The 25,662-nt window shown below is 48.3% G+C and overlaps 1 protein-coding gene across 2 annotated transcripts; it reads right to left on the bottom strand.

Annotated features, from left to right (window-relative positions):
• Positions 1 to 9,754: 9,754 nt before the first annotated feature.
• SPINT1 (serine peptidase inhibitor, Kunitz type 1) lies at positions 9,755 to 25,333 on the bottom strand. 2 transcript variants are annotated; one of them, XM_042868271.1, is made up of 11 exons: positions 25,193 to 25,333; positions 24,543 to 25,024; positions 18,499 to 18,650; positions 17,797 to 17,935; positions 16,586 to 16,756; positions 16,060 to 16,086; positions 14,650 to 14,775; positions 13,831 to 13,881; positions 13,417 to 13,587; positions 12,777 to 12,833; positions 9,755 to 11,830 (listed from the first exon to the last, which is right to left on the bottom strand). In XM_042868271.1, exons 2-11 carry the CDS (start codon positions 24,979 to 24,981, stop codon positions 11,634 to 11,636), a joined length of 1,530 nt encoding a protein of 509 aa, XP_042724205.1. In that variant the 5' UTR covers positions 24,982 to 25,024; positions 25,193 to 25,333; the 3' UTR covers positions 9,755 to 11,633. The 2 variants fall into 2 exon arrangements, with proteins under 2 accessions (XP_042724205.1, XP_042724212.1); XM_042868278.1 differs by lacking the exon at positions 14,650 to 14,775.
• Between the last annotated feature and the right edge of the window lie 329 nt (positions 25,334 to 25,662).

Genomic DNA, 25,662 nt, shown 5'->3' with positions numbered 1-25,662 from the left:
AATTCAACTTCACGGTAAGCATTAGCTGTAGGAAGTAGGAAGAGTAGGAAGAGACCAAGTCCAGCTCTCAACCCTCTGTCCTAGAGCATGGCTTTATTGGTAATTAAAAACTACATCTCAGCTTAATTTTCTTCCCACACTTGGCTGTACTCTATCTTACCCCCATCTCAAAAAGACATGTCAGTCCTTTCATATCCTCACTGAAGTTCACAGAGATTTGCCAGCATTAATCAGAGACGATTACCTCTTCATCTTTAGGCAGGGATATCAGACCTGAGCTGAGGGTGACTCACAGCAAAATCACTTCCCCCTGTGAGGTTCTTCCAAACATCCCTTTTGCCCTAAGACCTCAGCGCCTTTGGTCATTCTGCACTTGGGAAACTGTCTAGGCATGGAGCAAGCCCCAGCTACTACCCAGTCCATGTATTTCACATCCCTGTCTTTTCATCTCACCTTATGAAACTAAGGTTACAAGCTGGTTCTGGCCAGGCAGTTTCACTTTTTTTTTTTTAGATGAGCTTTTTCCAATGAATTTTAGGATGAAACAGTACTGTTTTGGTGAGCATCTCATGTAGTGCAAACAGAGCTGATGGACCACAGATCCATTCTTGGCAGTCAGTGTGGATGAACCCTGGAGCAACCCAACCACATTGACCACTTCTGACTTGGACATCTCCAGGATTCCCATGTTCTTGATGAGAAGAAATGAGCCACCCCTCCCTCTCAGGGAGATGCCACTCTGAGCCTAGATGCCACTGCTTCTCTCTTTTTCCTCTTCCCCTCCCAGCAATCCACCAGCCAGGATAGATTTATGTTATTTAGTGATAATTTGAAGGTGCTGCCTGTAGCTTTGCCTTCAGGGTGCAAATACACTGGGCTTCCATTCTGGGTTTGTGCTGGGAAGGAAGCAATCGACTGAAAATAAACCATGTCTCAGCAAATACATGGCAGTCATTAAGGGATAATATAATTCAAAAAGTTTTATGGCCTCTCCAGGCGACCACAGCTGGGGTGAACCTTGTCTCATCAGTGCTGACTGAATAGAGTATGACTGATTTAAACAAAGCATTTCTCTGCAACGTAGATACGGCTCTGGCTGCAGGGGGGCTGCCTAGTCATAATGTTGGTCACTGACTGCCAGGCTGCAGCAGAAGCGGCATGGTGAACACTCTGAGATGCCAGGGCCTGGCCACGTGGTGGGTCATGGCCCAGAGTTGTTTACATCCTGCTGAGAGCAGAAAAGCCACGAGTCTCAATACAAAGGGAAGGCAGGAAAATGAAGCGAAAGCACATGTGTCTCCTGCACGCTCACTGAGGACAATTTGGCTGGCATTTTCCTTTTTGAGAAAATTTGTTTTCATCTTCTTAGACATCCATCTCAAAAGATGGACAATAGCCTCCTTACCGGTAGGAATTACCACTGTGCTATGAAGAAGACAGAGGCACAAAAAGCAGGTTTGTCTGACAGGGCAAGCCTTTCCATCACGGCAGATCACTGTGGTACATAACACACTGCAACACTGTTTTGGTCCCCATTGTTCCTTTGCATAAAAGTCTTTGAACTAGAGTTAGTAATTATGGAAGCCACGCTGCAGACAGCTCCTCAGCCGCAGATACGTTTATCAGCAGAGCATCAACCTGCCTGGCTTCCCAGAGGTGGAGATGGCATGGGGTCATGCTTGCGTCAGCTCATCAGCCCTGCAGAGCTGGGATGATCTCTTGCTTTTGTCTCTGTGAAGCAGACAGCATCAGTGGATTTCCCATTACTGATTTAGGTAGCTGCCCAGATTCAGCAAGGACAACATGCCAGGCTCTAAAGGCGTTGCAAAGATGGAGAAGTATTTCCTGCTAATTTTAGGAGGTTGAAAACAAGGGGACTTTTAAGTTTAATGAGAAAACAGATCTATGTAGGTTAAAATACATGTTGTCATGAAAACACAAAGGTTTGCTTTCCTCTCATCTTCTCTGAACTTTGGCTGAGAGCTGCTGGCAGACGAGTGACTTAGAAACTTTCACTGACCACTGCAAATCCTCTTTGACATCTACCCCCACATGTTAGGGACAGGAATGCTCAGGTAGTAGGGCAATCTTTTTTGATGCGCCCCGAGGTGAACCAACAAGTCTCAGCCTCCCTGGACACCTAGTTGCTAATTTCTGAAATCTCTCTTTTTATGTCTTATTGCTAATCCTATGGGGCTATAAGAGCCAGTGCTCTAACCATCAGATGTGTGGGTTGCTACGGTTTGGGGCAAACTGCATGGGGATCTTGAGAGGTAACCACTGGTTAGCCTCTACACTGGGTTCTGTGTTTTCTCTTGCTGAAGGAGAAGAGGAATGTTTTTAAGCAAAGCAACAATTTTTGCAAATTAAATTGGTATGGACCAGACAAAATGGAAGGCAGGTTGGAAAGGAGAAGATGATTTCTTGGTCACAGAGCCTGGAAGTTTTGGAGAGGTTTTCAGCTGGAATACTATGAGGACAAGCCCCTCCCCTTGAAGACAGAGTATGTCATGTCTATGAAAACTAATAGTCTACCAAGTTGAAGAAAATAGAAGGTAAGTGGACATGAGTGAGGAGGCCCCTTCCAGCCCTGTATACAAAAATAGTTTCAAAGGACTGCCATACCTTACAATTACCACCAGGCTGGGGACAGTTCCTGAGCTTTGCCCAGCAATAACACCCATCTCTACGAGAAATTTGGACCATGTGTATTGCTTCACTCTAATTGCGTCACAGACAAGCATAGACTTGGTCAGGAACCAAACACAGTTTGTCTCATTGGTAGCTTCCAGTTTTAAGAAGCATCATGGCAACATCACAGCATTAAGTAGGGACCGGGCCTCCCAGCCATCACTTCACTTTTTTTCTGGAAAAGCTGAGTAGACAGCTAGTTTCCTTACTGCTAGGTTTAGGACAAGGACTCTGCCCCCATTAGGGTCGGAGAACACAAAAATTGGCCCTAGACACTGGGATGGGAATACAGCATCCCAGCAGACAGCCCCAAAGCCATGACAAGAAGGCAGCAGGATTTTTCATCACAGAGAGGTGGCCAGCTGAGCTCTGAACACAGCAAAACAGATTTTGGTTTCACTCTCTGCTTCCAGAAGATGAAAGGTAACTTGGAGAGCAATTTGGTGGCTTGGTGTTTACATGTGGGTCTGAGCAGCTGCAGGGCAGAGCAACCCGCGACAGCAGGCAGAGAACAAGAGCCACATAATGGCTCAGCAGGCACCTACAGCTGCCTTCTTCATTTCCCACATTCAGGCTCAAGCATAATCCCAAATCAACATCAAATTTCACCAAAATCAAGCAGAAATCCACATGGGTGCTTTCTGCCATCCCTGCCTCAGAGCAGCAATAACACATGGAGGAATGCAGGGAGGTTTTGTGAGAAGAGACACCTTTAGGCTTCATCAGCTTTGCTGTAAAGCACCGTAGAGCTGGGTGAGAAGTCAGCTGGATCATTTTTACTTCTACTTCCACAGCTGCAGAGCATCACTCATGTATAGGAGCTGGAGTGCAGGTCTCAATTAGATACACTTAAATAGGGACATTTCCTTATCAAGAATTTGGCAAGAATAAGACTGAAGATTCTTGTCTTGCAATTAGAGGCACCATTGTTTTCACAGCAAAGGAACGTCTTCATTCATGAGAGCTCCCATTATGCCTTCTTCAAGGCAAAAGTGTCCCACACTGGGCATTGCCAAAACCTCCTCGGTGGTTCAAAAATGTCTTACCTCTTCCTTTCCTGGCATCATAATGCCCTGTGCAGAAAGGGTCTGGGGGATGTTCAGAGAGACAAACTCCCTGTGTGACCACAGAACGATGCTGTCTGGCTGCCTGGTACTGTTATATTTGGGTTGTACCACATGGCTCCAGACACCCTGCAATGCATATCAGAAACCACCTGTAAAAAAAAAAAAAAAAAAAAAAAGACACAAAAGAAGGGAGTACTGAGAGTCAAACAAAGGTAGAGTTTATGGGAAAGTGTGGCGGGGGGAAGGGGACAGGCACAAGGAATAGGAAGTCAGGCTTTGAGCAAGCCCTGTCATGTTACAGGGACCTGCTCTACCTGCCCTCCATGTGACCGCAGCCCTGCCTGCCCACTGCAGGAGAAACGTAGCATGGCAAGAAGGGATCTGCTGGTTGAGATGTTCCTGTAGAGCTGATGCATCTGGCAGTGAGCATGTCAGTTGGCCACAGCCTTGCTGAAGGCACATGTGTCAAGTTGCTCTGGAGAGGAAACAAATGTTTATGGGTGATGTTGCCTACCAGGCTTAGGAAGCTGGCTGTGGGATGGTGACAGAAGAGAGTTCAGTCATCTCTGACCTACAGGTACATCTGGTTGCTGAAAGAGACCAGGCATATTCACAAGTAATCACAGCTTATCCTCCATTCCCCTCTTTATGGAAAGGAACAACCCCAGTACCCATAGCATCTGCCTTTCTCCAGCCCTGCAGAGCACAAGAGCTCAGTGACAAGAGCCAACACTCAACAAAAAGCAAGCACTTGGGTTTCTCTATTGCAGAGCAGAAGCAGCAGACTGCAAAGGCAACTGCAAGCTGAGTTTAATCATTCCGTGTTTCATTAGAATCACCAAGGTTGGAAAAGACCTCTAATATCATCCACCATGCACCTATCACCAATATCTCCCACTGAACCATGTCCCTCAGTACAACATCTAAATGTTTCTTGAACACCTCCACCAACGCAGCCATCCCAAGAGGGAAAGTCACTATGGGCTCTACAGTAAAAAAGGCATTTCTTGGAAGGAGGCTGGTGGGACAGTGACCTCCAGGGAAGAACAAGCACCCTGTACTCTCCACTGTCCTCTTTTCCCAGTTACTGCTCCTGAGTCAAGGACCCAAGGTACACCCAGGTGGGCAGTCCTCATCCCAACAACTCAAGTCAGCTGTACAAGATAGGCAGCTCCTTTTGCCCTAAATACAGATCCTGCTTGTGCCCTCGCCCCATGCTGTCCCATCCAGCTGCCTTCTGCTGCAGTAGGCCTGGCTGCAAGGCAGAACCTACAGATTTATATGTGTTGTTCACCACCACTGCTCCCTGGCTCCTTCCTCGCAGCCTGCTTGCAGGGAGCTGTAAGAAGAGTTTCCAGCCCACAGTCAGTTAATCACCCACAATTAGCATAAACCCAATGCAACAGCGGGGGAATAAATGAAAGCTGGGAAAGCCCCCTCTTCCCAGCAGTGGGATGAGGCAATTTACAGAGGGCCTGGAGGTGCGGGAAAGAAGAGCCTTTCATGAGGTTGCAGGTCCATGTGAAATGCTGGGCGAGGGCAGTCCAGGGCAGCACTCCCTCATCCCCAGCTGGGTTAGCTGCCCCAAAAGACACTGTGGTTTCTGTTTCTGCAGGAGCCCAGAAGGTCTCCTCCTGCCATCCCGTGCTCAGCCAGCGCCCCAGGAGCTGGCACAAGGAGCGGCACTAGTGGGAAACACGTCCCTCACAAGTGGAAGGCATTCTGCCAGTATGTTGGGGGGGATTCTAGCAGAAAGAAAGCAGGGGATTACTTTGTTCAGCTCTCTCAGGTCTGCTCCTTCCATCTGTGGGCAAAGAAGGGCCTAGAGGTGAAAAATACCTGTGAAAACAAATAGGTATTTTTTCACTGCTGGGGCTTCTGTCTGGACCTCACCTCGCTGCCCCAGGGTTGGCCAACAGAGGAAGTTTCCCTCTGTTAGCATTCAAAAGGCAGCATCTGGCTTCATGGGTGGTGTGCAAGCTTACTCATTTTCCTGATGGCCAGGTGTCAAGGGGTTTACAGCCTTGTGTGCCTCAGTGCAACAGGAATGCACCAGAAAAGGAAGAAAATAAATTTTTGCCGGCTGTCAACATGCATGTATAAATTGATGGGGAAAATGATATTGGGCACATGTGTTGTGCCAGCTCTTCCCTCTATCTGCAGGCCCATTCTCTGAGCAGATCCTGTCTCCAATTCGTCTCAGCAGGTGAACACGGAGATGAGGGAAAGGAGCATGGAAATGGTGTGGCTGAGCAGCAGGGGGGTGGTGATGGACCAGACAGCAGAAGGCATGGCAGGGAAGAGGCAGTTCCTGGGCACGTTCGTTGTGCATTTTAAACAGATTAACTTGGGCTTTAGGGAAAGGTAGAAAGACCTCCCCCTTTCCCAAAATACCAGGGCAAGAAGGAAAGGAGGGTTTGTTGACAGGGTGTAATTCTACAGCGTGAGCAGGGATAGTTTCTAAATATGAAAGAGAACCAGTTCAAACTGGTTTAACAGAAACTTTGTGCACCAAAAACCCCTAGTGAGGGCATTAGAACAGCAGCTGTGCATAGAATCATAGAATGGTTTGGGTTGGAAGGGACCCCAAGCATCATCAAGTTCCAACCCCCCTGCTGCAAGCAGGGCTACCAATGTGGTACTAGAGCAGGCTGCCCAGGGCCGCATCCAAACTGGTCTTGAACACTTCCAGGCGTCCTCAGCAGCAGCTCCAGCTGCACAGCCATATAGTCCGGCTGCAACCCCAGTGCTTCCAGGTGTCTGCCCTCATGCAAAGGTCACAAATGCTCCCCCCACCCCCTAATACAGATTTGCAGCTGCTTCCAAGACAGAGATAAAGAGTATAGGGTGAGTGCTGGAAGGTATGGCTGCCAACTTCTGACAGACCCAAGGGGAAGAAGACCCAGTGTGTGGAGGACCCACAAGAAGCTTGGAGAGCTGCAGTCATTTTTCTGCTCTCTGGAGGCTGTCCCAACTCTCTGCTGCCTCCTAGTTGGCTATGATGCTTGAAAGCTGGCTGGGGTATGGTAACATGGATCATAATGAATGGGGAGGAAGGGAACAAGATCCCACAGCTTGAGGGACTCACTGATGGTCATGGCCTCTCACACTGAAGTGTCCAGTGTCAGCAGCACAAGATGTCCCCACTGTTTGACATTTCAGTGTCCAAGGCAGCACCGGTGGGACATTAGGAAATTGCTGCTCCTCCTTGTGGACACCTCAGTGGGCTGGGAAACCACTTTGGGAACCTGCTCTGGCTGAACAACACCCAAATGAATAAAAAACCACATCAGTGCAACCGGCAGACTGTGGTGGAGGCACAGGGAGCAGAGCTAGGACCCAGGTGCAGCTGGAGAAGGAATGAATGGCTCCCACCATGCCTACATGAGAGGGACACTGTGTAAAGAAGAGTTTCTGGCTGGGGGAGTCCTGGCAGCTCAAATTCTTGGGCCAGTACAGTCAGCGCTTTGCTAGAGAACAGCTGCAAATATTTTTTTAGAATCTTGAAGCGTGTAGCATGTGGGTCAGGTGTGTCAGAGGAGAACAAAGACACAATGTACTTCATCTATGCTGAGATGTGTGGAAATTTCCCCTCTTCTTGCTAGTGTCTGGCTGACTCCACCAGAGCCCTGAGTCTCTGCAGCCCAAGTCACCTGCTAGCTGCCATCTCCTAAAGCCTCTCATGCAGGCAGGCTCTGGCAATGTGTTATACACAGTAATTAACCACTGGGCCTGGCTTTTGCCAGAAATCATGGAGAGTTGTTACAGGAACCAATGGCAAGTTTCAAAGCTCCTGATGCAGCTTCTGAAGAGGACATTTTGGAGCAGCGGTCATTGATGAACTACAGTAACTCTGCAACACCTCAGGTGGCACCTTGCTTTGGAAACAGACGTCTCCCTCTGATGCTGGTCAGCCAAGCTGCCTTGCAGAAAAGCACCTCCTAACCTTTTTACAGTCCCTGTTGCAGAACAGAGTAGATCAACTATAATTTCTCTTAAATAAATGTTATCATTGCTGGCTCTATTTCCCAGCAACTGCAAATTATTACAGTAACACACAGTTCTGTGCTTGAAGACCAATTGAGAGTGTTTCCAATTTCTCTCTCCATTTCATCAAGGAAAATAAGAATGCCTGGAAAGGTTCATAGCCCATTTCCCACACAGGCACTGCTTGAGCAAGCAATGTTTGCTTCCTAAATTCTGGAATAGCATGGCACTTCAAATCTGCATCTGATCTAATTCTAGAAGAATGTCTTCAAACAGGACAAGTGCTGCAGACACAGGCTCTGACTGACGCCACTGCCTTGCACAGACAGCCCGAGATCAGTTTGTGTACCCCCTTATTTAATGATTGCTGGGGGTTCATTTACTCATTCAAACCCCAGGAGGCTGTTACCCAAATGTGGAAGGAAAGAAAAGTGCAGAGCAATGGGGCTTTGAAGCTGCAGAGCTCTTCCTCTGTTGGGAGCCATGTTAAGAGCTTAGGGCACATGTTTATAGAGCAAGTCCTGTCATTCCCGGTGCTTCTAGTAAGGGGGAGAAATGGCCTTCAGGATTTTTTTTTTACATTCTGCAGAGCAGGAAGACAGGCCCACTCCTCTTTCCGCCTGGGCTGGGAGCTCTCTTGATAACCTGAACAAACTGACCTCAAAGCCAAAACGATTTCTTCCTCAAGCAATAAATTAGCACAGGGAGCTGAAGCAACTTATCAGAAAGTAGCACATCACCATGGCCTCTATGCAGGAGACAATATTCCCGTCAGCCAGGCAGGGCCACCCCCATGGTGCAGGGGCAGCTGCTGTGTTTACAGAGCCATTGTGCCATAAGGGAGTTGGAGACACCCAATATTTAACTGTGAGCTAATGCTTCCTGCCTCCGGTCCCACAGACACACAGGGCTCTCAGGGCCCGTTGGGATCAAGTCATCCAGAAGCTCAGGCAGTCAGTCCCAGGCCCTGGGACCCTCTGGGCAGCAGCACAGCAAAGCAGTTGCCATGGGGTGACATGGCTCTGCCCCGAAAAGATCAAGGCAACACATAGCTGCTTGTCTCTGGCTGCAGGCAGGGGGAGAGCCGGAGTTGCACGCTGTCGGGCAGAAGCATGCAGCCAGGGCTCTGCTCGCAGCGGGGTGTGCAGGCAGGGCAGGGTGACCCCACACGGTGCAACTTGGGCTTGCAGGGTTTGGGTGTGCAGCTGAGCAGTAACAGAGGCTCTGAGCTTCCCTGTGCTGTGTTGTAATGACTTCCTGATGACCCTCATGTCCTCCATCACAGCTTAAAACACAATGATGTGCCTTAAGTGAATGAGAGTGTAATAACATAGCCTTCTCTTTTAGGATATGTCAAGAGAGACAGCCTTGGCTTCCAACGTCCACCATGAGTTGCCCACTTCACACCAGGATTGGTGACTCCATCAGCAGGCCAGTGTGTCTCCAGAGTGCACACAAAGGCAATGTGGGTGCCAGCAGCTGGACAGGACAGCAGGTGTGTGTGGGGGGGGTGGTGTTGGGAGAGGGGTGACAATGATAGCAAAGCACAGAGTGCAGCTAAGAAAAGCTTCATGTGAAGGGGAGCAGTGCTGGGACACCCTGTGCTGCCTGTTCAGTGAAGTTTAATGCACATCCATCACCATTATCTTGTGCCTGAGCCATCATCAGCCCAGAGATGCAGCTCGAGCAGGTTCTGTTTGAAGTGCAGTGTCTGCTCTTGGTTTCAGACCAGAACCAGTCTGACCAGCTGGAGCCCAGTTTCAGGTTACACCCTGCCTCATCTCTCTGAATTAGTGGGCAATGATCTCACTCTCAGCACTCCCAAGGAAGGACTGCTCTCTCTGGTTAACCCTACCTGCTGCATTCACCTGTTCGTGGTGTGCCCCCCTTCCCCCAAACCGCAGGACCTGGCTGCAGCAACACCTGCAGATGAAAGGGTGGGAGATAGCAGGCATGGGAACGGCACCTTCCCCTCTGCGGGTCATTGCTTCTCAGACACCACTCCCAAGTCAGATAAGACAAACAATTCCCATTTATTGCAACTTGTATTATCAGAGAGGGTGCACAAAAAGTAAATCAAGATGGTAAGTTTATTGCATAGGCTGGAAGAAAAACAGTGATGGAAGAAATGATACAAGACAGGCCATTAAAAGCCATGGAGGAATCAAACAAGCCCTCCTGCAACAGGGAGAGGCAGCTGGATTGCCACCACGCTGTGGGCAGCCATTTCCTCCCTTCCAGCCTTGAAAGGGTCCAAGAATTTAAACTAAAATCTGTACATAAATTTGTGCTTTCTTACACACACGCGCGCACACACACAAACACATCACACACCCTGATTTCCTCTCTTTTCACAGCAGTTTTCCAGGAGCAGCAGGCAAAGGGGGTTCAGGGACTGGTACCAATCCCACGCCAGACTGAGCATACCAGGGACTACAGAAACATCAGCTTCTGTTCACAGCAGAAACCCTCAGCATCCAGAGGCACAAGCCTGATGCTGGAGATGCAGCCATGCAAAGCTGGTGGCATCCTGCTTCATCAGCCACGGGGAAAACACAGCACCTCAGTGTGGTGGAGCTGTTACATGCTGCCACAGGCCCAGGGATGAGCTCTGGGCCCCACAGGGTGGGTTCATCTTGCACCAAGAGGGACAGGCCAGCAGGAAGGACATCTGGGGACATTCGCTGGCCATGCGCCTGATGCCAGGGACTCAGGTGAGAGAGAGGCTGTGGAGAGGGTAGTAACACTGAAGCAGCAGCACAAGCTTCCTGGAGGAAGCATCAGCTACCAGCTCGGCTCACCACAGCCAGGACCACACAGATGGCATCAGTGCCTCCAGGAAACCCTCTGGTTCCTTCAAACATCCCTTCACTGTGCTTCTCCCCAGCAACCTCTCCTTCCCTTCCTCCCTCAAGCATATTTCCCACACTGCAAGCAGTGCTTTCCCCAAGGTTTCCTTGGGAGCAGAGATTTCCCATGGGCAACACTAGCTGGCACCACAGCAGCAATGGGGAGCTTGATCCTTCTGCCCTCCCTTCAGCATCAGCAGAAAAAGTTTGGGCATTCCCTTTCATTTCACGTGAGAATAAATAGGTATTTTATGAGCATGTTCAGGGTCAGACTGAACACTGGAAAAGCAATCAGGGCAACTCACAAAGTGGAGGACACATACTGTATGTAGGTGGCTGCAACATGGCAGCCAGGCAGAAAAACTCTAGGTGTGCTTTTCTGTTAAAAAGCAAAGCCTAGTGATTAAAACAGGTTATTTGTTTTTCCTTCTGTCTTGAGAACAGAAACCACTGGAAAGTGTTGCAGGGCTCAGAACAGGTCCAGCCCAGGTCTGGCCGGTTACCAGAAGCACGCAGCCCGCACAGGACTCACCACGACCAGGAGGACAGCTGGAAGGCAGGGCAACTTGGCAAAGGTTTGGGAGAAAGGGTAGAAAATCTGAAGCCAAGTGGCAGGAAGCAGCACTGCAAACAAAAAATTGCTGGCCATGGTGAGCTTGTACCATTCACCGTTATGAATGCTACACAGATTCAATCTCAGGGTCCTTCAGTAAGCAGAGCTGAGCTGTGCTCCAGATTTGAGCAAGAAGAAAGATGTCATTCAAAGTTTCACTGGATTGCTTGAGGTTAGGAAGAGATAGACCTCAGAGAGCATCAGAATGCTCCCAGGTCCTGAGTCCAGAGCAGCCGTTTAGCCACGACAATCATTTAGCCATGTCAATTTAGCCACATTACTGCCAAATCATGGCTAGATCTTGGCCTCAGGCTACCAATGTCTTCTAAGAAAGAGCCCTCCAGGCCGAGGCCCCCATCTAAAAGCAAAACTCCAGAAGTTCTTGGGAATGTCCCAGTGTGTGGCTGGGAGAGAGACTGGAGCAGGTCAGACTGGTTTGGTGGCACCGTTGTAAAACAGATGCTCGGTGTCCTCTGTAGTGGACAGGGTCGAGTTGGTAGCAGTGGTTGGCTGGCGGCGGCGGCTGCTCTTCCTTCTGCTCTTCAGGAAGAAGTAGCCTATGATGGCCAGAACCACCATGATGCAGATCCCAAGAAGCACAGCAATCACCACTTCAAAGGCACCTGCAGGGGACACATGAATGTGAACAAGTTAGGAGGTCTGCTCCACAAGCTCTGCAGCAGCACACTAAGAACAAGCACAAAAGCTGCTGGAGAAGCTGTGCTGGAAAAGAGGAGAAGGGGTGGGCTGACAGCAGGGTGGGCATTGCAAAACTAAGTGAGAAAGACAGCTACATGGAAAGGGGTCTGGTAAGAGTATTTCTGTTCTCCCAGATCACAGCTTCCATCATTTCTTGGATGCACCACGCCCTCTAAAGGCTATTTGGTGACTTTGGCAGAGTTGGCCTTTTGGCACATCTTTAAATGTCAAACTCTTCTCCAGTGCTGGATTTTCTCCATACAACAATGTAGAGGCCACAAAGTGAGGTCACAGGGAGCACTCCTGGCCAGGAGAATGCCATGGGAGTGAGGTGCGGTGGTGAATGTGTTGAGAAAGAACTTGTAGCAGTGTTGTGAGCATACAGCTCTGAGGGTTGATAGGGTAATCAGACTTCACCCCAATCTAGCATCCAACATTATTCACATACTCACTTGGGCATTCTTTTTTGCAGAATTTAGTGGTCCTTTTTGTAAATGTGGCCCTGGGGAGGAATTTTGTGTGACATTTTTTGATGTTGAACACTGCAGCATTCATGGATGTTGATGGAAAAGAAATGAGGAGCCTCTGCAATGATCTACAGAGTCACAGACAAAGCAGGAATTGGACCAAAGGTGCATGGTCCACTGAAAAATCTCTCTAGCCCCTGCTAGCGTCCTACTAATACTGCACTACTCCCTTAGTCTCAGAAGGGGCACAGGAAATAGGTAAAAAGGGTAATATTTCCAAGGAAGGGCAAAATATTTTTCAGGACAGTGAAAGCAACAAATAAACTCTGTATGAGGAACTGTTACTCACTTATCATATCACATCTCATCATATCACCGTATCAATTATCATATTGTTACTCACTCAACATATCACTGTGAGGTTCAAATGTTTCCCATCTCCGACCAATGGCATCTTTTTCTGAATTGGGAGTAAGAAGAAGAGTTTTAAGAGGAACAAGGGCTGAGACAGGTTTCAGAGGAGCGTATTTCCAGTACTGTGAAATGACTGGATGCATGCAGTGTCAGAATTCCTCCTATTTATGCTGTTGGCCTCCGCAGCAATGCCTGCAGAGCACTGCAGTGTGAAATTTTTCCCTCTTGATTGTTTAAAACTTCTCCCTAATATGGAGAATTTTCTTCATTTCTCTCCTCCCACTTGTGGAGAACTGGAGCCAAGCTAGAAAGTTATATTCTTTGGAAAGGCCACACCATGACTCTAGCTAGTTTTGTCATGCTACTCTGTACCTTTCTGAACATTAGCATCCACAGAATTTCTCCAGCTCTGACAAATGACAGGCTGTACTGCAGACATTCTGTAGACATGCGTTGTTCCCCATAAGCAGTCAATACATTGCAGAACATTGTGGGGCATGGCCAGGACTTGAGAACAGAGCTGCCTTGTCCAAAGGCTCCAAGTCACTGCCTCTTTGTCACCACAGAACTTAATCTGGATGGATTTTCCAAGTCTGATCTGTATTCCAGCCCTCACTATTCCTGCTTACTTGTGACGCCTGAACATGATTTCATGCACTCTTCCTCTTCTTCAAAGTTGTTCATGTTGCCATCACAGCCCCCGTAGGTGAAGCGGTCGCATTTCTCAGAGAAGGGATTATAGTACCAGCGAGGGATGCTGTCTGTGCACTGTCCAGTGTCAGGCAAGTCCACGCAGTGAGCTGGCAAAGCAAAGGAGAGATGCTGTAGCCCAAGCAGCATCTTACCAGAGCACCAACTTCTGCTCATGATAGAAGAGCACAAGCACTGTAGCAAAGGCAGACCTATAGCACTTGGGTGCCCACCGCCCATCTGGCAGCTGCTCAAGTTGGCAAGGCCAAGGTGAGCTGCCACTACCAATACTGGGCTGAAGGAAAAGGCAAGAGCTGGCAGACGTCAGCCAAAGTGCTCCTGACAGTGTGTACCTTGCTTATGTGTGACATTGATTTTCTGCAGTCTATTGAACTCACGAGCATCTGCAAGAGAAATATTTTATGTTAATCTTAGGGCATTCCTGCACATTTATTTGCTACAACAAGCCAGGGAAAAGGAGATATACTCTGAGGTTCTTAGATAGCTCAAAGCTATGAGAGGAACATGGGAAAACACAGTGTAGTAACTAGAAATGATTTCCAATTTGAGTTCAACTTTCTTAGATTTTTCCACCAAGAAAAAAAAGGGGAAGATGCTCTCACTCCAGGTTTTAAGAAGTATGAAAAAGTACTGGTCTGGGAAATAAGTGAGGGCAAAATAAGAAGCCTGGGAAGGTAACAAAATACCCACACATAGGGAAGAGATTACGTGAATTTTGTGAGAAGGAGAGAGGGAGATTACAGACTTTGGCAGCTCACCACTGTGCATTTACATTAGCATAATGTGAGGATGTTAAGGGGATTTTGATGCTGAACCAATTGGAAGAAGTCATGGTTTAATTTCCCACCTCCATAAACTAGGAGAGAAGGTATGATCATCCAGAAATAAAACATTGGCAGGGGAGGGGAAGGCAGGCTCTGAAGTCTTACAGGCAGGGACAGGGAAGACGGTAGAAGGAAAAATCCCAGCGGGGAGATCAGCTGTAGCAGTCAGAGATATGGGAGATGGCAGAACCTGAAAATATGGCAACAGTGAGAGCTCATGCAGGGTCAGGAGAATACAGAGCAACAAAAAGCAGAGTCAAGCATTGAGCACTGCAGTCATCCCTGTGCAGATACTAAGTTTTCTAAGCCAGAACGTGAAGAACTTACATTGTTCACAATACACCTCGTCTGATCCATCAGCACAGTCTGGAGTTTCATCACACTCCAGATAGGCATCAATGCAGCAGCCATCCTTGCATCTGAACGAGGAGGCCTGACAATTCCCATTGCATACTGTGTCAGAAACAGTTCAGATAGTTCATTAAAATTTGCTCATTTTCCCTGCCACACAGATGTGTTATGAAGGACTTAAAAAGCGGTGAAAGGGCTGGCAAAGGTCTCTCTTCTGTGCCACTCAACTCAAAAAAGAAGAAAATCATTTCTTGCTTATAAGCCAAGCAGTGCTCAGGGAACAGCCATCCTTCCTCTCAAAACAGAAGTCTGCAGAAGCTGGAGGCAAGGCATGGTAATGCCCCAGTCACCATGGGGACCCAGTGACAAAAGAACCGGACACGGCGGATGTACTCAATACCTTCTTTGGCTCAGTGTTCACTGGGAAGGAATGCCCACTGGACTCCCTTGTCCTTGGCTTAAGGGCAGAGTCTGGGGCAGTGAAGCCGCATATGGGGAAGACCACTTAGAATTTTGTGAGCAATACCAAAAATGGGGAAAGCAGGGAACTCAGTGCCATGCAGCGAGGGCTGGGCAGGCAGAAGAAGGCTTCCAGCTCTGCTCATAAAATGCAAAGGCAAATGCAAAGACAAAGCAGAGAGTTAAACATCCCACACCTGAGATAGAACAACTCCACACAAGAACAGCATCTGGACACCAAGAAGTGATAAAGGATTTGTACAGAACAGCCCTGGGAGTCAAGGTGGACATAGTGAACGTGAATCAGCAGAGAGCTCTTGTGGCAAGGATGTCCAACTGCACAGCAGGCTGGGAGAGCCAGCAGAGACAACTGGCCATCCTCCTCTGCCCCTGAGGTGATCCCAGCTGATCAGTGCTCTGCCCAAGTCTGAGCTCTCCAGTGAACAACAGACACCAGCATGCTGGAATGAAGCAGCAAAGATGCAGCAAGAGACTGGAGCACATGACCTAGTGTGAAGTTTTGAAAAAGACAGATCCTTTTTGGAGATGCACAGTAAAAGGGTGAGCAGCAACAGACAAATGATCCAATAAGGGAAACTGATTCGAATAGAAGGGAAAACAAATATGAGGGCTGCCCAGAGAGAACATAAAATCTCCTTCCTCAGGGATACCCAAAAGTGGCTTGAACAGAGCCCTAAGCATCCTGACATAACTCAAAGCTGGCCCTACTCTGAGTAGTGGGTTGCACCCCAGGCACAATTTCCAACCTGAATTATCCTATGATATGAAAGTGAAAGGCTTGGCAAAGAAATTAGTCCCCGACACCTCATTTTCCACACTGAGTGCTAATCAAAAAGCCACAGGAATGGATATGAGACACTAAGCCTGAGCTTACAGCAAGATTATATAGAGGAGCAGGAGGCTTACCTGGCATTTGTCGCCCGCTGATAGAGCCTGAAGAGACAAGGGGAAAAATAAAGTTAATTTACCACCACACTGCTTTGTCAGCATAGAATCAGCTTTATATTGCTTCATGTTTCTCCTAAGAAATGTGCCTTTTCTGGAACAAAGCCCTGTAGTGGTGAGGAGTAGAAATACAGAATTTAGGTTAAGGATGCTGGATGAAAATTTGGTGAGGGTCTGTGCAGCCAGGGACATACCAGGAACACCTGGCACTGAAGACGTTGTGCCAGAAGGAGCCAGTTTTTGCTGATGGCCTGCCCTGGTTAGTTACACCAACATGTGGCCAGTGGTGATGATTGATGCTAAAGGAAGCTAGTCTGGCATCAACTAGGGGAACAGAGAGCCAGGAGCTGGGCACTGTGGGACCCTCATCAGCCTCATCTCCTCAGCTCTCCAGACAATATCTGCTAGCCACAAAGGTGCAGTCCTTGCCCATAGGGACATCCAGATCCTATGAAAAAGAAGGGGCTGATTTTTGAAGCAGACTCACCTTTAACATTCCTGCAGGCAAGTTTACATTCCTCTTCCCGTAAATAGTTATTCTTGTTAGGTTTGCAGCCGCCAAAAATGAACTCCTGACACTGCTGAAGAGTTGGGTTATAAAACCAACGTGGAAAAGAGCCTCGACACCAACCAACCTTCTTTGGAGTCAAGCAATGCTCTATCAACAGAGTTAAAATAAGAGGGTCTGGTTAGCATGTTTTACCTTCACACAGAGAAAAGAAAATCTTCCAAAGGAAAGTCTGTCAACAGTGTGGATGTTTGTCTGAAAAAAAATTACAAAATGTGAGTGGCAAGGGGAAGGCAAATAGGGAATCACATAATGTGTTTTCTTATACGGGAGGACAGAGTACAAAATCAAATTAGGAGGTGCCATATTCATAAGAGCAAACAGCAAAGAGTTCAGCTGTGAAACTCCTTGCTTCAGGATGCTGCTGCTGTGTGAAGATTCATTCATGGATACTGAATACAAAGACACCCTATTTGCTTAAAAAGGCTGCAAATTCCTTGGTGGCTAGCCAAGCACAGCAAGGGTTTACTGACAGCATGTCATGTTCTTGCTATTATCTAGTGTTAAACTCTGGGCACTGTTGGATGCAGTGCACTAGATTTCTGACAGAGTGACTTGATATGGATGTTCTTTTAGTTTTATGGTACTTGAGGCACGAGAAGAAATTCTCTGCTTGACAGCTAGGCCAGCATTTGTCCAAGAATTCATTGCCCCAGTGCAGTTATAATGCTGAGTACTTTGATCATTAAAAAAGGCCATTATAGTAAAACATACAGGTAACCCCGGGGCCATTCTGAACATCACACAGATGACTTCACCTGTCCTGTGGCTTAAGGGAATTAGGCACAATAAAACCACGGAGTCAACAAATCCTTTTGGGTTCTTCTCTTTTGCTCTCAGATGTATCCTCAGGATCCAGCTACTCTGGGGTTATCCAGTAGAGGAGGCAATGGCATACAGAGAGGATCAGGCTATTGTAGGCCACCTCTTCTATAAGAGGATGAGAAAACCCTAAAATAGACAGCTACGAATGTAGAGACCTTTCACTGTTTGTCAGGTGCAGGCTTTTATTGTGAGAAGTTGACATGCAAGCCCACTCTGCTGCCTGTGCTCTTTTCCCATCTGCCCCGAGAGAAGGGCTGGAAAAGCTCCCCAGCTCGGGCACACAAACTAGATGTCTGTGGGCTCACCTTCAGTCTGCTCAGAATTCAGCACTATGATGGTGATGTTGGTGAAGTCTTGCTGCTGGGCAGTGTCTGTGACAGTAAGCTGGAAGACGTAAGTGCCCACCTGTAGGTTGGAGATTTCTGCCTGGTCTTCTTCAAGCTTCTGAGAATGCAAAATAAAAGAAGAAAAGGCAAGTGTAATGAGAGGATGAATGAAGCCCACGTTTCTGCTGTATTAGGAAGAAACAAGTTTGGCTGGAAACCCCCAAGCAGAATTCTGGCTTTAAAAATGTCTCAGTGCTTTGGCTTAGGGTTTTTGTTTTTGAGGTTTTTTTTTTTTTCCATAAAAGTTGCTTTGGCTGGGCTAGGGGAAACAAAAAAGGAGAGCAGCATCTCCAGATTTCCACAATCTCCTACAGCTAGGTATTACTACTCTTCAAAGTCAGCCATTGGCTGGTATACTAAGTCTCCCAGAAGGTGCCACAAGAGCTCCATACAAGCTTCAAGGCTTTCTGGAGTATTTAGCAGAAGTTTTACAGCAACTGTTTGTTCTTCTAAAACCACAGGCCCCATTGAACATCTACAAAGTAGTGTTCATGCCCTAGAGATGCTGGAGCTAGTCAGAAGCCTTGGCTTCTGCTCCAGCTCAGCTAAATTTGGAGATCCCAACAGAGAGCAGGCTGCAGGCGACACAGACCAAATTGTTTCCTTTGTTCATCTCCTTACCTTTATCTCCACAGAGGGGTCACCGAGGACCTGTTTCCATTCATACGTGACAATCCCGTGGTCATCTGTGCTGTCTGTGCCTCTCAGCATCACTGGCTCCCCTGGCTGCACCCGCATGTCCATGCCAGCACGGGCTATTGGAGGACGGTCATCTGTGGAGGAAGAGCAGAGCAAAGCGTTGATAGAGGCAGCGCTCCAGTCCTTATCCACATTATGAGAAAAGGGGACTTTTCCAGAGTAAATCAGTATGGATGCCATTCACTAAAAGGAATACACTTTAATACAGCTGTGCTTCTTGCAGCCTGTGTGAGCAACAGGTGATCAGTACCGTTACTGCTGCCCTCAGCCGTTTAATAACTCCACAACTCACTCTGGCAGTGCCTTTTGAGCCACATCTGCCCACAGAAATCCCAGGAGGCTTTCCCTGTGGCTACAGCCTCCATGCTTTCAGCAGTGGGAAGAAGGCCACGCAAACAGCACAGAGTAATCTCCACCCCACCACTAATGGAGATGACCTGATGTGGGTGGTAAAGAATGTGGAATGGACTCTCTTCATTCCTACTGCTGGCTCTACGCACTGCACTGTGCACTTAACTGGAGCTGTGCAAGGGGGGGATGGATGTGAATGGATCCCACCTCATCTTCCGCCCCACTCTCTGACACAGGAGCTTTAGAAAAAGCACACAAATGCCATTCATGCCACTGTTACTTTTTGTCCCATTCCACAAATTAACTCAGCAGCAGCCCCCACAGTCCATTAAACTCTTCTATGAACAGTGAGCGTAAGAGATGAAAACTGATCTCTGCCAGTGCCAGCAAGATCAGACTGCAGTGACACACAGTGAGCCTGACTCACTGTTCCTTTTTTGACTCATTGTTCCTCCAAGGTCTGAACACCTTCTGCTTGGCTCAGACCATAAAACCCCACCTGGTAGTTCCCATACCAGGACTCAATGGTCAGGTTCAACCTGTGCCTTTTGGAAAGGCATCAATTTTCATTTTCAATCTAGATGTGTCACTCTGCCATTCTTATACAACTGGAACTGAACAAGAGGATTACTGCCCAAAGCCTTTGGTTGGAAAACTATTCCCTCAGTTAATTACTTTCACTGTTTCAGACCTGGTCTTAATTTTCTGCTATATTTCTAGATTCACGTCCCACCTGTTGCCCCTTGCTAGAGCCTACTGAAGGGACCTGATGTATAAGGCATATATGCAAACAAAGCTGATATTAAAAACAAGCCATTTGTTAGTTCTTTCACCTATTAATTAAGCAGGATAGAAGGTTTTGCAACGTGTACTCCAGGTGAGAGTGACCACATATCCATCCAGAATTTTCTATTTTCCAGTATCTTTTGATACTTGGTGAAGACACCAAGCAAAATCAATCATCCTTTTGGGCACTGTTCCTAACTGCAGACCTGCAGCTCTCCTCCCTCATTTCAGGAGTCAGGCTGCCTTTTGCTATGTGAGACCTTAATCACCCTGCAGCTGCAGGGCTTCTGGTTAACTTTATTACACCAGCTGCTCCCTACTGAACGTCACCAGCATTATCTTTTAGTCCTCCTCATGTAGCACCAAGGGATAAGGCTTTCAGCACAGCCACCAAAACAGGCAGAGGCCAGAAAAATGGCATTTTCATCACAAGCAGAGGTGCTCACTCCAGTATCCTTTGGACTTTGGGTGAGGCATTGCTCCCTGCTGCTTCCTCTAAAAGGGCTGCCTGCCAAAGTGGTAGAAACTGGCCCCAGTGAGGCACAAGGACAGCTGGAAGACACCAAACTGTGCTGGGCCAGCCTGGCCCTCTTGGCTTTGAGCAGGGCTGGAAGAATAAATAAATGGAGTTTTGTTTTATTTTCAAGAGATCTTGCCAAGGGTCACAGGACCATTTGTAGCCAAAGGAATGACTTCAGCTGACAGTGCTCTCCAAACAAACTAGGAAACAACAGCCCCACAGCTATGTGGTACACAGCACCACGAGCTCTGGAAATGGATGCTCCTGCTGTTCTGCTGGGCCAACAGATGCCATGAGCCCAACCTTGAGAAATGCAATCTGCTCCCTGCTGCCTTCCTGCCAGGCTGAGCTCATCAGGTGGGGGCAGACACAGGGGAAGACCAGTTCTGCAGAGCCACAGATTGGTCGTTAACATACAGCAACTCCAGGTCATGCTTTTCCTTGACATTTTTAAGCACATACACTTAAAAAAAAAAGAAAAAGAAAAAAAAGAAAAAAAAAACACCAGAAAAACAAGCAAAATGCTTTACTGCAGGTTGGTTCAGTTGCTTTGAGTTATGGATTGTACAGTGAAGTAAAAGATTGGTTCTGATTACAGGGTCAGCTACCTCTCCAGATCCCATCTTTGGTGAGCAACATTCCCCAGGTGTGCTCATCCCCAGAAAGCCAGAGGGTTTGCTTGTGTGCAGGGACTGCCAAGGAGGATCTTTCCACAGAAATGAAGGACTTCATTTTCAGAGGGCTCTACTTTCTCTCCTTCGAATATGAGAAAGCTCACCAACATTGGTGTATTTTCATCACTGACTGTATGAAGCAGGTGGGCATTCCCCACCTGAGCTTTATAGACAAATGCTTACTGAGCTGGGGTCAATGCCAACAAATGCTCTGGAAAGGGAAGTTCTCCATTCAGCTCCTTTTGCTATGAAAGGCTGTCTGAAAAATGAAAGCTGCCTTTGTTCTAATGCTCTTTGGAAAGTTTCTGTTGAAGTCTGTAATTAATGGGGATATTAAAGCTTTATGATGCTGTTGCATGTCATGCTCTTTTCTGTGGGGCACCAGCTGCTGGAGTCATGTCATCAAGTGACAAATTCAGCTTCCAATCAAAATACATAGGAAAGAGATTTATCTTTCATTTTTGCTGATCCTGCAGAAAAACTCAATAGAGTAAATCCAAAATGCTCACAGCTAAAATCTTGCACATTTGAGTGTCTCATAGGTTATTCAGCTCTCAGTTTCTGTTTTTTGCTTTTCAAAAAATTTTCAGGTCACTTCAAGGCTTGTTCAGCGAATGGTTTACTTGGCTTCAGCTCTACCAGTGAGTAAACCTGAACCAAAGTTGATAGGAAACAGAAGTCTAAAGGACACTGAAATCCTATGAAGGCTGTAAAAGTAAGCACAGGGGTGGGAGGGGACCCCAGCAGGGGCCTTGCTGTCAGAAAAGGAACACGCTGGTAAAATCCTGCAGAAGGCAAAGCTCCCAGTCTGAGGATTTCTATTTTGGTGCTCACATTCCAACTACCGCCCTTGAGACATAAATTCACAGAAAACCAGATTTTCTCCATTCCAGCACTCACAGACATGATACCACGCCATGGGTACTTGAGACTAAAGTGATATCTCAGTACAGCAGAATGTGCTGAGATTGCCTCTGCTTGTTTATTGTCACTCCCACAGCCCACACTGTGCCTTGGCACGGCTCGCTGTGGCCCCCACAAACCAAAAGGCCAGACAGCAGCACTAGGAAGATTTTCCACAACTTATGCAGCTCTCAACACTCATTGACATGAAGCTTTGCAGGAGGGGAATCCAGCAGCTCGGCTGAGCCCCTCAGGCAGGAGCACAGCCAGGGCTGCAAAACTCTCCCTGCTGCCCACCTGTCTCCCATTCAGATCAGGCATTTGGAGCGTGTCACCCAGCCTTTCACAACCCCCACAAAGGGTTCGGTTCAAGAAACGGACAAAGGTTCAGGGAGGTTATTTTCCAGCATCACGCCCAGAACTGGTTCGCCCAGACCAGAATAAGCTCACGGTGGTTACCTCAACACCAGCCTCCATGATTACCAACAAAGTGCAGGTGAGCTGCCCCTCCCCAGTGAGCCAGGCAGAAAACTCGCAGCAAAGTTCAGGCTGGGGAGTGATTTAAGGGGGTAGAGCTTCTTAGTTATGGCAGCAGGAGCTTTTGCTGTTGCCAATACCTGGAGGTTTTTTTTCTGAAGCTGTAACACCTCAGCAGGACGGCAGTGGCACACGCCAAGGCTGCCCTGACCCTGTGCCGTTTCCACATGCAATGCTTCCTCTGTCTCCCTCTCCTAGCATTTACCTGCTTCCATCAGGAAACACTCCATAATTAAATCTGTCTTTCAGTAGTCCCCAGCTGTGCTTTCTTTCAAGTGTTACCTATCTCCACGTGAAAAGTTATAAGCCTCTGAATCCAGCAAGTCTATTGCAGCAGTACTGTGAGTCCTGCAACATGTGGCTGTTCTCTTTAATATCACCCACTGGGGTGCTAAGCCACATAAACACATATTTCACTATTGGCTAGAAAAGCATGCTTTTGATCCTCATTTTTGCAGAGCCCATCTGGAGATTGCCACTGAGCACACCCTCGGGGCTCTGAGGACACTAGACAGCATATAAAGAAGGGCATCATACAGTTCCCCACCACTCTTCGGCACCCAGCCCTGGAGACGATGACAGCCCAGGTCCAGAGCAGCCACAAAGCTTTGCATATTCAGAGAGGAAAAGCACAACAGTGAGCAGACATCTTTGTCTGCAGCACAAAATTAGGTCCAAGAGGAAAGCATAGGGGGAAAGTCCAGTGTGCTAAAAACATCTTCCTTACCCTCAGTTTCACCCTGCCTCTTCAGGTATCCACAACAGGTCCGAAAGGAAAACCCACATCCAACATCCTTTTTGCTGCCAGGTGGGCTCAAAGAGCACTTCTACCATGTTCTCCATTTCCACTGTGGTCCCTCTGCTCCACCATTACCACCTCACACTCAACCATGGGAGCTGGCCCTGCACAGCTGTGGGCAGCCTGGGGAGGGGGCTGCAGCCTGCTGGTCTGCAGAGGTGAAGGGACCTCGTTGCTCAACAGCGCATCATATTTTCAATCTAACCTTGTGAAACCAGGATGCACTAAGGATGATGCATTACCTTTTCCTCCTACAGAAAAACATGTGGGAGTTCACGCAGCTGCTATCATGCCACCTCTACTCCTGGAGATGTGGCTTTCAGTGCATCACTAGTTGTACCCCTGTGGAAAGGCTTTTGAGCCTGGAGCAAAGGCATGGGAATGCCTTCTGCAACAAGGAGCTGAGATTCACCAGAAAGCCCTAAAGTGCAGTGGGAAGCAACTAGGGGAAAGAGAAGACAGGAGAGCCACCTCTGCTCTGCAAAAAGTTGTTGGCCTCGCAGGCTGGCACATCCAGCAGAAGATCCAAGACTATGCAGCTCACATGATCAAGTGTCACGCACTCAGCTGCTCCTCTGGGCACCTGCACTGTGCACCAGGGGCGGGCTGGGGGGCTGAGGAAAATCTCCTGGAAGCTCTGTCCATCCCTCCACAGGCAGTAAGCTGGTTAAAGCTGCCAAAGACCAAGTCGTGCCAGAGGCTTGTTAGGCTTCCTCCAAAACAAGGGAGGAAGGAAGCAACAGGAGGAGTTGGTTTTAGTGTTTCAGAACACAGCATTTTAAGGAGATCACAGAGCACGTGGCTGGTGGCCAGGTACAGATTAGCTTGTTTTTCACCTGGATTTCTAGGCCTGGTGCAAACTTTCTGAGCAGGTAAGCAGAGGCTGAAAGAGATAAACAGACCCAGAGTGGAAGCGACATGATCAAAACCCAGCCAGCAAAACCAAGCAGCCTCAACAAGCCCCACAGAGGGGCCTCACAAGACTGGGGCTGTGGCAAAAGGAAAGGTATGCAGGTTGTGCCCTGTCTCCAGCCCCCAAGCAATTAGAAACTTAATGCAGCCCTTTAAATACAGGGATGTTTCAATTTTAGAGGATTTCACTTTCCAGCCTTACAGGGCTGGGTAGGAGGAACAAGGAGGGAGAAAGAAGAAAAACAATATATTTTTCTCTGCCTTGTCAAGAATCAAAAATACAGCCTGCACTTGGTAAACACACGCTCCACCTGTTTCAAATAGGTTACAGAATGGCTCCTGCTCTATTTACTAATAAGTAAACTGGAACAGATCGTGAATTGATGAAATGCAGCAGCACAAATAAGAAATGGTAGAAATGAGGCCCAAAGCCCTCAGTGCTTGCCTACCCCCAGCTTGCACAAATCCTTTATGTACTCCTTACCACTAGATCCATGTTTCTGTATTGCCTGGTGGTAGGTATCGTAGACGTCCCTCTTCAGGAAGTTGAGAAAGCCGACCTTCCTGGCGAACCTGCAGACGAATGTCTGCTCGTAGAGACAGTTGAGGAGAAAGCAGCCCCGGATGTGGTCTTCCTCTGAGGCCGGGTCCTGCTCCACAAGGGCCAGGTTACAAGCAGGGTCCTTACAGCAAGCCCTCATGCAGTCCCTGCTCCGATGGACCATGGGGGATGATAAGAAGGTGGCTCCATTCTGAACGGAGGCATCCGTGTCCAGCACCAAACTCGGTATCCCTGCTGTAAAGTTCTCCAGGCACATTTCTCCAAAGGGCTTTGTCTCCTGCTCTTCACCAAAGACCACCCTTGCTACCAGCACCAGGCAGACCCAGAGTCCGGTCTGTGGACCTGGTCTTCCTCTGGCCATTTCGGCAACCCAATCCTTCCCGCCTTGTGACCCTAGTCCTTTCCTAAAGGGAGAGAAAAAACAGACAAGCTAAGAGGGATGGTATCCAGGTACCTGCTAACGTGGGGTGTGCAGGGATCTGGAGCATGCCCAAGGCCCCATTTGCCCCAGGTGGCCAACGTGTCCCCCCACCCTGCAAGCTCACCCCCAAACCGACGTTACCGGCCCCCACCTGTGCGGCCTTAGATGGACCGATGCCAGGAGTGGGGTGTCCCCCTGGTCCCCTACACCTTCACCTCTCAGGTGTGCCCTCAGCAGCGTCCAGTGCAGACAAAAGCACAGAAGGGGCAGGAAGTGAAAACCAACTCCCAGAGAGAGGGGAAAAAAAATCAAGTCACTCCCCTCCACGCTGCATTGCGTAAGAGGAAGGGGAGGAGAGCGGGCTGATACCATCTCCAGCTCAGCTGGCAAGGGAGTGAAGGCTCACAGGGAGCACCCAGTGCAACCCTGTGTGTTTGAAAACCGCACACTCGCACAGGTGCAAGGGCACCCAGCACCTTGCCATGCTTCAGCCAGCCAAAAGCCCAGACCTGCTGTGCTGAAAGCCCATGTCCTCTGGTGGTAGCTCTCACAGCCCAGCATCACTGAGGGGTGGCACAGAGCCCAAGTTTCGCTGACCCAAATGAGTCAATCCCCAGCTCC

Source organism: Lagopus leucura, unplaced genomic scaffold, assembly GCF_019238085.1.
Source record: "Lagopus leucura isolate 7727_CA_CO unplaced genomic scaffold, USGS_WTPT01 Super-Scaffold_1, whole genome shotgun sequence".
Taxonomy (NCBI): Eukaryota; Metazoa; Chordata; class Aves; order Galliformes; family Phasianidae; genus Lagopus; species Lagopus leucura.
The sequence above is the reverse complement of the archived record's forward strand: the minus strand, read 5'-3'. Positions and strand labels throughout refer to the sequence as shown.

Excerpts from the sequence above, each read along its gene's own strand:
- SPINT1 (XM_042868271.1), bottom strand. The coding sequence starts at position 24,981 with ATGGCCAGAGGAAGACCAGGTCCACAGACCGGACTCTGGGTCTGCCTG. Across the intron at positions 13,882-14,649 it reads CGAGGTGTATTGTGAACAAT|ATGCTCGTGAGTTCAATAGA; the intron begins GTAAGTTCTTCA and ends TTTCTCTTGCAG. Across the intron at positions 11,831-12,776 it reads ACCTCACAGTGATATGTTGA|GTGCCTTTGAAGTGGTGATT; the intron begins GTGAGTAACAAT and ends TGTCCCCTGCAG.